The sequence below is a fragment of the Bufo gargarizans genome, chromosome 3 (genome assembly GCF_014858855.1).
Source record: "Bufo gargarizans isolate SCDJY-AF-19 chromosome 3, ASM1485885v1, whole genome shotgun sequence".
Classification (NCBI taxonomy): Eukaryota; Metazoa; Chordata; class Amphibia; order Anura; family Bufonidae; genus Bufo; species Bufo gargarizans.
Genome location: NC_058082.1, coordinates 222147548 through 222165645, shown reverse-complemented (window position 1 = coordinate 222165645; position 18098 = coordinate 222147548). Strand labels below are relative to the sequence as shown.

Sequence of the window (18098 nt, the reverse complement as noted above, 5' to 3'; positions counted from 1 at the left end):
TACAAAATTGTACTACCAAATACCTGTAAGTTCTGTAACTTATGGTGGAACTTGCTTGGCTCAGTCTGTGTCTGCTATGGCTGCTGGTTGGCGCTTGGGCTCGCTCCGCCTCCTTCTTCTCTCTGACTGGGGCCCTGGGGGGGAGCTCAGTGGCAACGTCAAAAGCAAAGATGTGCCTGTGCGGCAGCTCTGTCATGCTCCAGCAGCCACTGGTCTGCTCTGTTAAAGAGACAGGCAGGCCAAGCAGCAGAGCGGAGGTCAGAGTGGCCACGGGCCCCGCCCCCTCCTCACTCTTTCTATAGTCCGTGACTCCGTGCTGTTAGATGGCCGGCGGGCGGCAGCTGCAACAAAATAGTAAGTAGACTTAGTTTGCGGCGGGCTGTCGGCCGCCCGGCGCCCCTGTTGCTATGGCACCCTCTGCGGCCGCACAGCCCGCACACCCCAAAGGCCGGCCCTGATTGATATACCGGCTTCCACCAAATATTGATTGAGGCCTGCAAAACACCAGCTTCCACCAAATATCGATTAAGGGGTTTGATTTGCTAACTTCCAAAAAATACTCATTATTGGGTTCTATATAGCTGTTTTCACAAAATACTAATACAGGGTATTGATATACCGGCTTCCACCAAATATTGATTGAGGCCTGCGATACACCAGCTTCCACCAAATATCAATTAAGGGGTTTGATTTGTCGGCTTCCAGCAAACACTCATTATTGGGTTCTATATACCTGTTTCTACAAAATACTGATACAGGGTACTGAGCCGACTTGGCGTAGGTGTGAGAACACAGGGCTAGCTAAGATGTCTAGCCTTGTCAATTGAAGAGGAGGACTGAGTGCACAGAGCACAGGGGCATTGTGTTAGCTGTGCTCCAAGAGCTCCAGCCAGCGCCTTGGTGCTCGGAATAGCTAATTTGTATAAATATAAAGATGAAGATATGATATATTACAGAAAAAAAGAAAGGTATAATTTTACTCAGCACTATCAAATCTACCAGGCAATATGCCTGCCTTAATAGGGATGGTCATGCTGACAGATGCACTTTAAATATTTCAAACACTAATATTGGCTTTTTTGGTTAAATGTTAATTACCTTACGGTACAAACTTACACTGGCGCTGGTCGGTAGAAATATAACAAATCGAGTGGAGTGGCTAGATGAATGTTCCGGGTTCCCGTTCCTGTGTGTAGGGAAGTGTAAGGAAAAGTAAATCTTCACTGCTCACCTACCAGCATTCACACTGCTCCGGCCGGTAGCTGTGTGGTGCAAGGGAGCAGACTACAGATTCGGCGTCCAGAATTTTCTGTGCGTGTGACGTCACCGCGAAGTGCTACTGGTGCTCCCAGAGATCAAAGTTCATCCGACGCGTTTCTGAGCCGTCGGGCTCCTTCATCAGGGATGGTCTGACCCTTCAAATCTGGGAGTTATATAGACGTCCTGGTTGCCAGAGCAACACCTACTCTTATTACACACAGGGAGAGAAAAAAGGGGGAGAGGGGAGAAGAACCCAGAGAGTAGTTCCAAGGCGGCTACAATATACAAATTATAAAAATTTACTGAAAGGCAAAAAGTTCGATTTCATGATTGAGTCCATTGGGGGCTAGGCTGTTTAATTTGAATATCCAGCTGCTCTCCGCTCTGGACATTTTTTTGATGAAATTGCCGTCACCGTTTCCAAGCCTCCAAAGATAGAGCCCCGAAATTTTGCCGCATGATGTTGTTGATAATGTCTAGATAAGGGATGTCCGTCAAATTTTTTAATTATATTTGTGACATGCTCGCTTATCCTGGTTTTTAGTAACCGTTTTGTTCTACCTATATACAGTTTGTCACAGGGACATTTAATAAAATAAATCACTCCTCTCGTATTACAAGTAATGTCGTTTTTTATTTGAAAGGTATTTAAAGTTTTTATGTTTTTTTTTGTATGGTCTCTAGTAATTTTACAATTCCGGCATGTTTTGCAGGGAAAGAAACCCATTCTATTGTGATTAGTCCTGTTGGTCAAACTATTAGACTTAATAGATGGAGCGATAAGGATATTTAAATTTGGGGCTTTTCTAAAAATAAATTTAGGTTTTGATGGAATTTTATCACCCATAAGACTATCATGTTTAAGGATATCCCAATAACGCCTAATAATTTTCCTAAAACTCCCTGCTCCTGTACTGTATCTAGTGATAAGAGGAATATTAAAGTCCTCTTCTTTTATTTTTATTTTTGTTGTTATCAGATCTGCTCCGTGTTTGTTCTCTTTTAGTAGAAGGTTACGGTTTAGTTGTTTTACCTTATCTATTGTAGGTTGTAAATCCAGTAATTTGTAGCCTTTTTCCTGGAATTTATTGTTCAACTGGTCTATCTCTTTTACGAAGTCCACCTCGTTTGAGCAATTTCTTCGTGCTCGTATATACTGGCTGTAAGGAATGTTTGTAAGCCAGGTAGCTAGATGGCAACTAATTAACGAGATGAAGCTATTTGTGTCCGTAGGTTTATGATAAGTTTTAGTTTTAAGTGAGCCGTTTTCTATAAATATGGTGAGATCTAAAAAATTGATAGATACTTTATTATAACTAGCTGTAAAATTCAAATGAAAATCATTTTTATTAATGTTAGTTAAAAATTGAGTAAGAGATAATTCATCACCGCGCCAAATAAAAATAACATCATCAATAAAACGCTTCCAGAGGACCAGACCCGCACCGAGCTCTCCATTGGGGAAGATGGTGGTCTCCTCCCATCTCCCCACATATAGGTTAGCGAAACTCGGTGCGAATCTGGTCCCCATCGCGGTCCCCCATGTCTGTAAATAAAAATTGGGGCCGTATTTAAAATAATTGTGTTCTAAAATAAAGGTGATACAATCCCCGATGAATTGTATTTGATCCTTTGGCACCTTACTGTCTTTATTTAGGAAGTATTCTGTAGCTTCCCGCCCTTTACTATTTTCAATAATCGTGTATAGAGAGGTAACATTGAGTGTACCTAATATGTAGTCCGATTGCCATTTAATTCCTTGTAAAATTTGTATAATATGTTTTGTATCTTTTAGGTAGGCTTGCAGTTTTTGTACTTGGGGTTGTAATAGCACATCTACATATTTGGATAAATTTGCCGTAAGGCTCTCAATCCCAGAGATGATTGGCCTACCTGGAGGTTTATCTTTATTTTTGTGGATCTTTGGCAAGTAATAGAAAAAGGGGATCCTGGGGTTCTGATTGTTGATATATAGGGCCTCTTCAATTGATAAGATCCCTTCTCTTTTCCCTTTATTAATCAGTACACTTAATTTCTTTTTGAATGTTTCCATAGGGTTCATAGTAAGTTTCTTATACGTTTTGTGGTCCGAGAGTAATCTAATAGATTCTGCATGGTACTCTTCCTGATCTAGTATCACTATCCCACCCCCCTTATCTGCGGGCCTAATAATAATATTATGGTTCACTTGTAGGGTCTTAATGGCTCTAGATTCCTGTTTCGTTAGATTTCGAGGGCCCTTGTTGTTTTTGCTTTTATTATTATTAAGTTTATGTAGATCCCTAATCACTAAAGTTTGAAAAGTTTTCATTGAATCTGAATATTCATTTAGTGGGTGAAAATTAGATTTTTGTTTCAGACAATTAGATTTTTGTTTGTAATATCTTTAACCCTTATTGCTGCACTCACCCCAGCCGCATACCATACTTAATTAACTATTCATTTGGGTATTTGACAATACCCTCTACATTTCTTATTAAATTTCAAAGTATCTGGTCTCACAATGAGCGAACTCTGGTTTGATAGGAGAGATAGGATTCTTTTCGTTCAAAAATTCTTTAATCGGGAATCCTCTCCAGAAAGACGGAAGGATCATTCAAAAGAAGTAATAACTGAAATTATTGGTCAAATAAAAAAACTGGAACTCCTATTAATTAAAGAAATGAGAGATCTATGGGAAGTGTCTTCCCTTGAAAAATATTTGGAGAATAATAAGGTCCCAAAAGGGCTAATAATTACAAAAGCACTAAATGGGGATTTAGGGGATAGGGCCACCCTGAAGAAATGGGACCTCATGCTCCATGAATTTTCAAAAACAGCCGTTAAATTCATAATAGAAAAAAGAAAGGAGGGGCTTAAAAGCATAAACAAGGAGATCATGGATCTTTTTGAAATAATACGTCCATATAAGGAACACATAGAAATAATTAAGATATGTAGATCAATCAAAATAAGAATTAAGACCAAGGAAGATGAAATTATTACCAAAAAATCTAAAAAATTAAATAGAGACCTACAAAAAATTGAAAATTCAGTGCAACAGGGGTCAGAACAACAAAGTGATAATATGAGTAATATGGATCTAGACACCATTGACGATACACTATGCGATTGCACCCTCAATAATCTATCTGTTTATGAAGAAAACACGGAAGAGACTTCACTGGAACAAGGGAGGGAAATAAGAAATGCCCACAATCCACCATTATTGACCCAAGTACAAATTGAGTGTAACAACAAAAAATCTGAGGAGTTTAATAATGGTTCAATAATATCGCAAAATAGATATGCAATATTGGAAACCATCACAAATGAGGATGATGATAAGGAAAAGGAAAATACCCCATTGAGGATGGAATCCGATTGTATAGAGAATCCACACATAAACCATCCAACCCTAGTCATAACAACTAAAAAGGGGCCAGTTCCAAACATCGAGGAGGATATAGATCTAAATAATACCTCTATCAGTTCCAATAATACACCTGATTACACAACTGCAGTAAAAATAAAACCCCAAAAAATATTTAAAAAAACAGTTAATAAGGATTTTTTCAGGGCAAGAATATACACACGAAAAAAACAAAAAGGGGCACACGAGGGAAAGGAATAAAAAAGAAGAGTATCCCTATAAGAAAGGCTGAGTCAGGTATTTTCAATTTAAGTAGCTACAGCCTCAAAGGAGGAGAATTAGCTCTATTACAAAAAGGGCTAAAGTTCGCACCTAACTCTAGATTTAACCCCTTTGATGCCTTTATAGGGGTCAAAAAATTCCTTCGCAATCTAGCACTCAAAAAATATTTTCTAAAGAAAACCAATTTTAACAAAGAGAACCCTATTGGAAAACCTGTAAAACGAAAACCACAAAAGGATCCAATAGTTCAGAATCTCACTAGGACTCACACGGACAATATCACTTTAGGATCCACAAATATGGACACTTTTATTCACACAGGTCTGAAACAAAAATCTAATTTTCACCCACTAAATGAATATTCAGATTCAATGAAAACTTTTCAAACTTTAGTGATTAGGGATCTACATAAACTTAATAATAATAAAAGCAAAAACAACAAGGGCCCTCGAAATCTAACGAAACAGGAATCTAGAGCCATTAAGACCCTACAAGTGAACCATAATATTATTATTAGGCCCGCAGATAAGGGGGGTGGGATAGTGATACTAGATCAGGAAGAGTACCATGCAGAATCTATTAGATTACTCTCGGACCACAAAACGTATAAGAAACTTACTATGAACCCTATGGAAACATTCAAAAAGAAATTAAGTGTACTGATTAATAAAGGGAAAAGAGAAGGGATCTTATCAATTGAAGAGGCCCTATATATCAACAATCAGAACCCCAGGATCCCCTTTTTCTATTACTTGCCAAAGATCCACAAAAATAAAGATAAACCTCCAGGTAGGCCAATCATCTCTGGGATTGAGAGCCTTACGGCAAATTTATCCAAATATGTAGATGTGCTATTACAACCCCAAGTACAAAACTGCAAGCCTACCTAAAAGATACAAAACATATTATACAAATTTTACAAGGAATTAAATGGCAATCGGACTACATATTAGATACACTCGATGTTACCTCTCTATACACGATTATTGAAAATAGTAAAGGGCGGGAAGCTACAGAATACTTCCTAAATAAAGACAGTAAGGTGCCAAAGGATCAAATACAATTCATCGGGGATTGTATCACCTTTATTTTAGAACACAATTATTTTAAATACGGCCCCAATTTTTATTTACAGACATGGGGGACCGCGATGGGGACCAGATTCGCACCGAGTTTAGCTAACCTATATGTGGGGAGATGGGAGGAGACCACCATCTTCCCCAATGGAGAGCTCGGTGCGGGTCTGGTCCTCTGGAAGCGTTTTATTGATGATGTTATTTTTATTTGGCGCGGTGATGAATTATCTCTTACTCAATTTTTAACTAACATTAATAAAAATGATTTTCATTTGAATTTTACAGCTAGTTATAATAAAGTATCTATCAATTTTTTAGATCTCACCATATTTATAGAAAACGGCTCACTTAAAACTAAAACTTATCATAAACCTACGGACACAAATAGCTTCATCTCGTTAATTAGTTGCCATCTAGCTACCTGGCTTACAAACATTCCTTACAGCCAGTATATACGAGCACGAAGAAATTGCTCAAACGAGGTGGACTTCGTAAAAGAGATAGACCAGTTGAACAATAAATTCCAGGAAAAAGGCTACAAATTACCGGATTTACAACCTACAATAGATAAGGTAAAACAACTAAACCGTAACCTTCTACTAAAAGAGAACAAACACGGAGCAGATCTGATAACAACAAAAATAAAAATAAAAGAAGAGGACTTTAATATTCCTCTTATCACTAGATACAGTACAGGAGCAGGGAGTTTTAGGAAAATTATTAGGCGTTATTGGGATATCCTTAAACATGATAGTCTTATGGGTGATAAAATTCCATCAAAACCTAAATTTATTTTTAGAAAAGCCCCAAATTTAAATATCCTTATCGCTCCATCTATTAAGTCTAATAGTTTGACCAACAGGACTAATCACAATAGAATGGGTTTCTTTCCCTGCAAAACATGCCGGAATTGTAAAATTACTAGAGACCATACAAAAAAAAACATAAAAACTTTAAATACCTTTCAAATAAAAAACGACATTACTTGTAATACGAGAGGAGTGATTTATTTTATTAAATGTCCCTGTGACAAACTGTATATAGGTAGAACAAAACGGTTACTAAAAACCAGGATAAGCGAGCATGTCACAAATATAATTAAAAAATTTGACGGACATCCCTTATCTAGACATTATCAACAACATCATGCGGCAAAATTTCGGGGCTCTATCTTTGGAGGCTTGGAAAAGGTGACGGAAGACAAAAGGGGCGGCAATTTCATCAAAAAAATGTCCAGAGCGGAGAGCAGCTGGATATTCAAATTAAACAGCCTAGCCCCCAATGGACTCAATCATGAAATCGAACTTTTTGCCTTTCAGTAAATTTTTATAATTTGTATATTGTAGCCGCCTTGGAACTACTCTCTGGGTTCTTCTCCCCTCTCCCCCTTTTTTCTCTCCCTGTGTGTAATAAGAGTAGGTGTTGCTCTGGCAACCAGGACGTCTATATAACTCCCAGATTTGAAGGGTCAGACCATCCCTGATGAAGGAGCCCGACGGCTCAGAAACGCGTCGGATGAACTTTGATCTCTGGGAGCACCAGTAGCACTTCGCGGTGACGTCACACGCACAGAAAATCCTGGACGCCGAATCTGTAGTCTGCTCCCTCGCACCACACAGCTACCGGCCGGAGCAGTGTGAATGCTGGTAGGTGAGCAGTGAAGATTTACTTTTCCTTACACTTCCCTACACACAGGAACGGGAACCCGGAACATTCATCTAGCCACTCCACTCGATTTGTTATATTTCTACCGCCAGTGTAAGTTTGTACCGTAAGGTAATTAACATTTAACCAATTTTGTATCCTGGGCGGCAGCAGCAAAGCCCATTATATACACTGTGCAGCGGACCTCAAATTGGAGGTTGGTGGATTTCTTGTATGGGAGCGCAGGAGTGTTCTTTATTTTCTTTGTAATATTGGCTTTTGCAATATATCGACAGCTTTAGTGAAATAAGGCTAGATACTTAATGGCTTGGTAAAACCATGTTGCAAGGTTATTAATTTGAGTTTCATTTACATCCATTAAATAAAATATGTGCACTAATAAATTCAATTAAACATGTAGGATACATTAAATTGAATTATTACATTGGAGTGCTTTATTGAATTACCTCTTATGCTGCATTATGAAAAATGTCCATGTGTGCCTGTTGTTCTTCTGTTTTGCTGTTAATTTATGAATGCTGAATGTTGTGTTGATTTTAGCAACCAATGCATGTCACCTTCACCTTATCGCTTTCTATATGACACAGGGACATCCGTAAAACAGATGTGAAGGGCAAATATTAATACAAACACAGATTAATATTAGCTACTTTATAGCTCTGCTGCCTGTCTAACTTATTGGAAAAGAAAAAGGTCAAACAAATTCATGAAGTGATTGATTATACTGAACCAAGGCCCAAAACATTAGACTGCAATACAAAGCACTAATTTGAAACAGTTCTTGATTAAATGAAGATTTTAAGTGGCAATGAAACATAAGAAATTGTCTGGTTTTCACATCTTCTGTACAGTATGTTGAGGCATCCTTGATGACCTGCTGCTATTACCAAATGGAAGTGGATGCCGACTGCAAATTTTTTCTGCATCACATTAATGTATTACCCAGCAACCATTAAAATTATGGGACCATCTGTGTAATGCATGGGCACAAGGTTAGACTGAGCTAACAGAGTACCAGAGGATCTTCTATAACCATAATCAGAGGTTTTTTGAACACAACTGTATATTGGAATGACACCATACTACAAGCGCATGTCACTGAAGGCATCATAAAAATTGACTTTTATGATGGGCCACACCTTGGTGGTAGGTGTACACCGTGCTTGTGGTAATGCGGAAACTAAAATTCTTAAACTCTGATCCCTCCTTATCCAGGTATTACTTATAGACAAGGAAGGAACCTACATGATAGACTGATACATAGCCAATGCTGCAGACCACCTACGACTAGTACCTGGTTGGATAGACATCCACTCGGTACCTTCAGATGTGGTGGATGTAAGGCCTGTAGATACATTTGTCCATCAAAAATGGTCACCTCTGCTTTTACTAGTCAAACTTACTCCCTATGAGATTTTATAAACTGTAAAACACAGGGAGTAATATACCTCTGTAAATGTACATGTACTCATGAATATATTGCGTAGTCCAGGGATGCCCAGTAGTAGTTTTACAACAGCTGGAGGGCTGCAGGTTGAGCATCCCTGGGGTAGACTATTAGGGAACTACATATTGAGGGTCCTGGAACATATTAATGATATTGTAAAACAAAAGGTGGATATAAAAATTCAAATCACAAGTACGGGTGGCCTTAATGACAATTGACGTTCACTTGTTTCTTATAGCCTCTCATTCTTCAGTGTAATTTTTGATCCTTTAGCCAATAGTCTAGCTTATCAGCAAGCAAAATTGCCCTAGATTGAATTATTGGTGTTATTTATTAAATGTTTCTATTATTTATTTTTTATATACAGTACATAAAGGGGCATACACAAATGCTGCCCAGCCTATTATGGTTGTGGGTTACTAGCATATATTTGGCTTGTTTTGTCATCGCTGACGATACTGCATATGTTATAGTACATTACACCATGTATACACGTGTAAGAAAATATAGTATTATAACTAGCCATTTAGAGGTTTCCTAATCGTGGCCCCAGACATGCCAGACATAGTGTATTTTGGGTGTCAATAAGAGTTAATTGTGCCTCATACATAGTGATATACCTAATTTTGGGATAAGGGATTGACCCATGGTTTGTGACTTTTTTATCGCAGTATCTGGCACAGGGAAAATAGTAGATAACTCCCTTATCTCTGTTTATATAGAATTCATTCTCAGTAATTTCCTGAGGAAAAAAGCTTAGTTATAAAAGCCAAATAAAGGAGCAGCTCAATTACCATATTTTTCACTATATAAGACGCACTTTCCCCCCTGAAAGTGGGGGGAAAATGTCAATGTGTCTGAGAAATACAAATAAGTGTTTCCTTTATGGAAGCAGTCATTAGTGCAGTAGGAACATGGATAAGTGAATACAGTGCTCCTTGTACTGGCTCTGTACTCACCATTTCCTGGTCTTCGTCTACTGGTGCCGTAAGCTGTGCTGTGACCTGCGCACAATGTGAGGACATGGGAGCGATCTGTGACCTCACGCTAAGCAACATCAGGAGACAACATGGCACGAAGAGAGCTGGATCTCAGGTGTGACATACCAAACAGGAGAGGTGAGTTGATTTATTTTTTGTCTGATTTGAGGTCTGATTAACATTGAGGGTCTGATCTGAGGTCTGATTAATGTTGGGGGTCTGATCTGAGGTCTTTTTGGGGGTCTGAGCTGCAGTCTAATTAACATTAGGGGTCTGATCTGAGGTCTGATTGGAAGTCTGACTAACATTGGCAGTCTGAGCTGAGGTCTGATTGATATTGGGGGTCTGACCAGGGATCCGATGAGTATTGGGGGTTTGATTATGGGTTTGATCAGAGGTCTGAGGAAAGAAAAAAAAAATCTTATTTTCCTCCTCTAAAACCTAGGTGCGTCTTGTAGGGCAAAAAAATATGGTACTTTTCTTTATTATTTTTAAGTTTTCAAATTGACGTGTGCTTTCCGCATATGAGAAACGGCAGCTATAGAGTAAGAAAGTGTGTACTCAAGACTAAAACAGTATTTAAGGATAAAAGAGGTTAAGTGAAAGAGACTGAAATCCTGTAGGAAATGATTACTTACAGTAAGTTGGATGGCTGACAAATATTGTATTGTAGATAGTCAGATTAAAGGGCTTGTCTGAAAAAAAAGCCCTTTTTTATACCCTATTTGATTATTATTAAGTAATCATCAATACTTCATCAGTTAGCTACAGGTACAAAGATCCCTTTCTGAAGGACGCAGCATATTGTGCATTACATGACTGGTTTATTGTTTTCAATAGGTGTTGCTATTGCTGTGTAATGTTTCATTTTCCCTTTTTTGGCGTTCCAAGGAAAATTAACACTTGTCACCAGGTACTGGTTGCTGGAGGTTTTAGCAGTTGGATAAACAGTGATCAGTTGATTTTCTGTCATCACATGTAACAAAAAAAAATGTAATGATGGCTACTGATACGTCTTCTGGAGTTCCTACTGTGATTGAGATTACATTCATTACATTATGTATTCAGAGGTCTGCATTGGATAGATATTGATCAGGGTTCTCAATTTTGAATATCGAAAAATATGTTTTGAAGTGAAAACATAATAACCTTCATAATAACTACATAAATGTGTAGTAGAAAAGCAAAGATTTTAGTGCTTGCCATGTTATATTGATTTTTTTTCCATTATATTTTAGGTGACAATACTTTTATCCCTTGGATTCTTAGTTTGAAACAAGGAACTTCTATTGAAGAAAGCCAAAATAAAATGTTGATAAAAGAAAGTGGATTATTTTTCATATATGGTCAGGTAAGGTGTAATACTTGTGTGACTATATTTTCTGAAATCACAAAAAAAAAAGATACAAAACATCCTGCACGATATGATAACTGAATATGCGGATGTACATGGCAACATTTAAAAAGAAAAAATCACTGAAAATAATGCACTAACACAAACGATAGAAACATACACTATATGGACTAAGCCCTGTTATATTAAAATCTGAGACTCTCAGCCAATATATTTTGATCAAAACACATCTGTGCCTGCCTACCCGCGCCACGGTGGTCTCAATTAGGCAGGTCCTACTCTGAACCAACCTATGACTTTGGGCATCTATGTTCAGGAATGGTCATAACCTTGGAAACAAGCTGCATATAATGTTATGGGAAAATGATTTCAGCCAGGAAAGGAAGCAATATAGGTAATAAGAATACATTAGTAAGTGCCATGTATTAACTTTTTTCCATTCTGGCTCATGAAAGGGGGTTCTGAGGAGAGACAGTGGTTATCTTCATGAGACATTAACAGAAATGCTAGAGATAATGGGTACTAATAAGTCTAAATGAGCACTAGAAATGTAGAAACTATATATAAAAGAACAGCGGCTCACCCCAAACACTCCCAAAAGACCAGGTGCTCACTTCACGGATCCACCCGAATCCAGAGAGAAACGTGCAAAAAATATGAACAATAAGAGGGCACTCAATTATCTGGGACCACCAATGTCAGGTGACAATGACCACATTTAATATAAATCTAATATAAAAATTGGCATAAAACTATACATCCATAAAATAATACAATACAAATGTGCCCAGTTGGGCATAAAAGCCTGAACGGCGCAAACAAGCAGTGTGATGACCGCTGGTGCGAAATGTGGACTTGATCCCAGGTGGGCAATCCGAGTCCAAGTATAATGTCCTATGGGGATCTAGAATGATGTTGGTCTATGAGCTGGACCACGCTACCATGTATAACATTGAATATAGCCCCGTGGGGCAAAGTACATTACCCCTCTTCTTATGCTGGGTGGAGGTGGAGAGAAGTCCATGCTGGGCACATTTGTATTGTATTATTATTTATGGATGTATAGTTTTATGCCAATTTTTATATTAGATTTATATTAAATGTGGTCATTGTCACCTGACATTGGTGGTCCCAGATAATTGAGTGCCCTCCTACTGTTCATATTTTTTGCAATGTAGAAACTATGCCTACACCCACCTTCATCATAATGAAAAAGCTTGAGAAGACAGAACATACTTAAGAAACTAGAATAAGTAGTTGTAAATTATTAGAAAATGTAGTATAATAATATGTGAATTGTAAATTGAAACTTCATATTGGTCAAGAGAACCACAAGGACTCTATATGTTTCCAAGATTTGGATACTAATATGTCATATAATAGCCTATTGAAAATGAAAACCTGCTGTGATATTTTCGAAAGGTCTTGAGAAAAGAAAAGTTGGTTGATAAAAATATATTGTGTGGGGATTGGCTCTGGTAGTTAGGATTAGCAGGTGCAGCACAGACGCAAAGTACAAGTTCTTAGTTCAAAACATCAGTGCTTATTCACACTTGAAAGCAAAACAAAAACGCAAGTTGCTTGGTGATCGTTCACACACATGAAAAGTTCATATACAAAACAGTCACCTTTTCTCCTGGGTGTTACTTCACACCCTGTTGGAAGTTGTCAAGTCCACAGGCAGGCGTTAGGCGGCCTGTTCTCCCTCACAGGGGTCTGAGCCCTCCAGCCCGACTCAAGCCACAGATCCCAACACAGCCCTCAGATCACAGCACACAGACCTCCTGAGCTCCACTGTCAGACAGAGGTAATCCTTCTCACCTGGCAGTGCTGGCTGGTTTTTATGCCTGGCAAAACCCGGCCTGGAACATGGGAATTAGTCACCTACCCAGCACTTTGACTACTTCCAGTAAGAGCCGTCCCGGATCAGCTATTACACTCATACTAAGTATCAAGGTGTCAAACAGCAACTGCTTCTGACACATAAATACCAGCTCTTACTCCACTGAGGCCAGGAACTTCGGTGACGCGTACCTATCATCTACCATGATTCCTTGTACCTTCTTACAATTGCTAATAGTAATACAATAGGATGTAATAGAAATGACACAATTTCATTATTGTAAAATACATTTTATGGTGTGAATGACTATTAATAAAAATTATTTTCTCTTTTTAGGTTTGGTATAGGGGTTCTGTGTTTACCATGGGTCATATAATTCAAAGGAAAAAGATACATGTAGTGGGGGATGACCCGAGCTTGGTGACTCTGTTTACATGCATACAAAATATGCCAGAGTCTAATCCAAACAATTCATGTTTTACAGCAGGTAAGTAATAAGTGATGATATAAAGATTCATCTGTCCGAATGTCAGGGATACAAATCAATATACTTGTCAGGATGCCATGTTAAAGAGGACCTCTCACTGCTCCATACATGCATGTTTAGTGGTGTTATGCAATTTCTCTGTTACTCCTCATAGAAACATATGAATAAATTGACAACTATAAAAAGCACAAGGAAGGCAGCACTCCAATGAAAAGATTTTATTCACCCAGTGTCAGCAACGTTTTAGCTTCTCTATGCAGCCTTTTTTTTAAAGCTAAAAATGGCTGCATAGAGCAGCTGAAACATTGCTGACACTGGGTGAATAAAAACTTGAATTTTTATTGAAGTGCTGCCTTTCTCGTTCTTTTTATGGATTGGGAAAGATTTGGATTCTATCTCCCTTAAAGGGGAATTAAGAAAATGAAAATACTTAAAGGCTATGTATACCTTTGTGCACTAAAACTCAATAACCCCATATCTTACCGTAATGCAACAGCACATAATAAAATTGCACTTTTTTGTTTACTGGTATCAGCTTTGCTTCAAGGGCCGTCAGAAATGCTCTGATATGAGTTTTGCTCAGTGCTGTCATCATCTGTGAGAATCTGAGGGCGTTCCTGTTGATTTCACATGCACCAGCACAAGCTCTGCTCCCCCGCCCCTACATCCTGTTACATAGCACAGCTAGCAGCCACTTACATATAGGCTGCTGGAACTTGCAAGTAACTTGGTAGTAAGATTTCATTCCAATCCACAGCATGGTGAGTCTTACAGTATGCTACAACCTGTAATCAGCATATCTATTTCACACTTTCCATTTTGTAGAAAGTCCATTATTTGTAGACACAATATATATTTCTGCTGGTAATGTTAGTGCAGCGATCTACAGTCAGAACCATGGCGTTATAAGCAGGATATAGATCTCATTACTGACGCTCTTACTAGATGCACTCTTTTCTGAATTCAGTATTGTGTGCAGTCCGCACAGTGAGCGGTCACTTTTCCCACACAGATTAGTATAGTGTGATGATACACAATGCTATATACACATAGAAGTACACAGTGGGGGAGATTTATCAAAACTGGTGCAAAGGAAAACTGAATTAGTTGCCCATAGCAACATTTTTCAATGGAGCTGTGAAAAATGAAAGGTGGAATCTGATTGGTTGCTATAGGCAACTAAGCCAGTTCTACTTTACACCAGTTTGATAAATATATATATATATATATTTATATATAAATAAATAAATAAAATGTCCGCACTCTCAAACACTTTATTCACTCCTGTGGTCGCACTGTTTTCAGCTCAATCACAGAGTCTTTTTTTTTCAACCTATGAGCTACAACGTTGCGACTGGTGTTCAATGAACTTGTGTTTCAAGTTGTACAAGGCTTAGGTTATCTAAGAATTCTGTTATGTATTCTTTTTTTTTTTTTTTTATTAGTTTTTATTTGAATTTCACATAAAGAACACATCCATAAAAAAACACATTACTCTAACACTAAGCAAAAATCAACCATTAACAGTTAATGATTACAGTTCCTTTTCCTTTTCTTTTCCCTTCCTTCTCCCCTTTCCCTCCCCCCCCCCTCCCTCCACGTGGGGACGTGGAAAAAAAAAAAAAAAAAAACACAACATCCTCCGGCACTAAAGTAACCAGTTTTTCCACACTTGGTCGAGATTTGGTGACTTTTTTGTGTGATTCTTCATCACTCGTTCTTCTTTAATTAAATTATCTATCATTTTTCTCCACTGTCCCACCGTCGGTAAATCTGCTTTTATCCATTTCCTGAGTATAAGCAATCTGGCCTGAAATAATACTTTATTCAAAACCAGTCGTGTTTTTTTATTTAGCTTCAAATGTTCAGTTGCCCCTAGAATACAGATTATTGGATCATTGGGCAACCAAACTTTCAGGAGCAAAAATACGGTTTCCATTATTTCTGTCCAATATCTATGGAGCTTGGGACATCTCCAGAAACAATGTATTAAGTCTGCTCTCTCCTCCCAACATTTTGGACACTTATCTGTTGCTTTCACTCCCATTCTTTTCAACATCCATGGAGATCGATGTAATCTGTGCACTATAAAGAATTGTGAGATCTTATGTGAGCCCCTATCCGAGATTGTCGCGTAATTTCTAAGGGCATCTCTCCAATTTTCTTCTGTAAAGGAGTCTAGATCCTTCTCCCATTTTTCCACAGCAAGCATTGTAGTCCTTTTTCTCTTTCCTTCCATCAAAAGCCTATATCTCCTTGCAGTTGTTCCTCCTCCTTCCCCTACTATAGTGAACTTATCCAACCTGTCTGATTTTTCCCTTCTATACCTGTCCTCCTGTACCACTGTCCGCAGTGCATTCCTAAGTTGGAGATATTTATACATATCAATATGGGGGATCCCAAATTCCAACACCATTATGTTAAAGTCCTTCAGCTTATCTTCCTCAAAGATCTGGTCTAGATATTTCATTCCTTTTTTTTCCCAATCTATATAGTCCCTTATTGTTATGTATTCTGCTACCGCGGACCATAAGGGTTTATTCACACGTCCACAACTGTTTTGCGGTCCTCAAATTGCAGATCCGCCAAACACGGACACCGGCTATGTGTATTCCGCATTTTGCGGACTGCACATGGCCGGCACTATGATAGAAATGTCTATTCTTATCCGTGGCTGCGGACAAGAATAGAACATGCTCTATTTTTTTTTTTTTTTATAAATGGGTCTGCAAAATTGCGGAATGGATGTGGACTCATTATGGGAACGTGTGAATGGACCCTTAGTTATGGTCCTTGTTAGCAGAATCCATAACGGAATTCTTACATAAACCGAACCTGAACTTTGTAAGCCAAACTTGAAACACAAAATTCTTATATTTTTCCTGGATTTGTTGGCGGATCCATTGGCCTGCACCTCCATATTTACATTTGGCCTGATGTGCTGCCATTGTTATATATTAGGGTTATTCCTGCAGTATATAAATCTTTTGCTAGGGGTAGTTGTGCATTGTGTGTGTGTGTGTGTATATATATGTATATTCACTCTGGTAGTTAGGATAAGCAGGTACAGTACAGAGGCAAAATACAAGTTCATAATTCAAACTTCAGTGTTTATTCACACATGGTGCCAAAAATAAAATGTCACTTTTACAGTGTTGGTGTTACTTCACACCCAATAACAAGTTAATCTAACAAAAAGTCACTTTGGTGGCAGTTCTTCTTCCTCAAAAAGTCCAAATACAGTCTTTAGGCGGCCTGTTCCCCTGGCACATGGGTCTCAGCTCTCCAGCCCACCACAGGCCTCAGATCCCAGCACACAGACATGGCTTCTGAGCCCAGATGCCTATTTAAGGACAGCAAGGTGCTGCCAAAACCCAGACCGGCACTTAAAATCCGGTCCGGTATTTGAACTCACCTGGCTGTAAATCAGCCCAGCAGCACATTCTGGAAGGAAAATACCTGTTTTCCCAGACCAAACCTCTCACTGTGTCACATACCCCCTTCTTTGTTAAACCCTGAGGGGGTGAACACATGCCAGACAGTGTACCCGAGACAGGGCATCCGTTTTCCCTGTAACCGGCCTGCCCTGTGTTCCACCGAAAATTAAAAATTTGTAGGGAGAGAAACCATCTGGTGACCCGGGCATTTCTGTCTTTGACCTGGCTCATCCACTTGAGAGAGGAGTGGTCAGTCACCAGACAGAATTTTCTCCCCAATAAATAATAGCGGAGAGACTCGAGTGCCCACTTGATAGTCAGGCACTCTCTCTCCACTATACTATACCGGGTCCTGGCTGGGGTGAGCTTACGGCTGAGGAAGACAATGGAATGTGCCTCTCTGTTTAATTCCTGAGACAGTACAGCACCAAGGCCTACTTCGGAGGCATCAGTCTGTACTATAAACTCCCTTTGAAGTCGGGCGTCACTAAAACCAGGGACCTGCACAGGACGGACTTCAAAGCGGAGAAAGCCTCTTCCGCCCGATCATCCCAGCGAAACATCATTGACTTGTGTCTCTTCAAGAGCCCTGTCAATTGTGTGACCACTGTAGCAAAGTGGGGGACAAACCTCATGTTATAGCCCACAATTCCCAGGAATTACTTTACTTGCCTAGTGGTGAAAGGTCAGGGACAATTTCGCATTGTCTCTATTTTGTTCACTTGACTCCGCTCCTAATGACATACCCCAGGTACTTAGTCTCCTCTAACCCTATCACATTTTTTAGGGTTAGCGGTTAGTCCCGCCTTCTGAAGGGAGTCCACTACAGCCTGCACTTTGGGTAGGTGACTTTCCCAGTCGGTACTGTGGATGACAATATCGTCCAGGTAAGCCGAAGCATACTGACAACGTGGG

At 39.0% G+C, this 18098-nt stretch overlaps 1 protein-coding gene across 1 annotated transcript in view; it reads left to right on the top strand.

Annotated features, from left to right (window-relative positions):
• The window catches only part of TNFSF13B (TNF superfamily member 13b), a 58970-nt gene that overhangs the window by 25955 nt on the left and 14917 nt on the right, over positions 1-18098 (top strand). Inside the window, exons 4-5 of the mRNA XM_044286503.1 lie at positions 11301-11413; positions 13596-13746. Coding sequence (XP_044142438.1) covers positions 11301-11413; positions 13596-13746 — 264 coding nt within the window. The remainder of the gene's footprint in view (positions 1-11300; positions 11414-13595; positions 13747-18098) is intronic.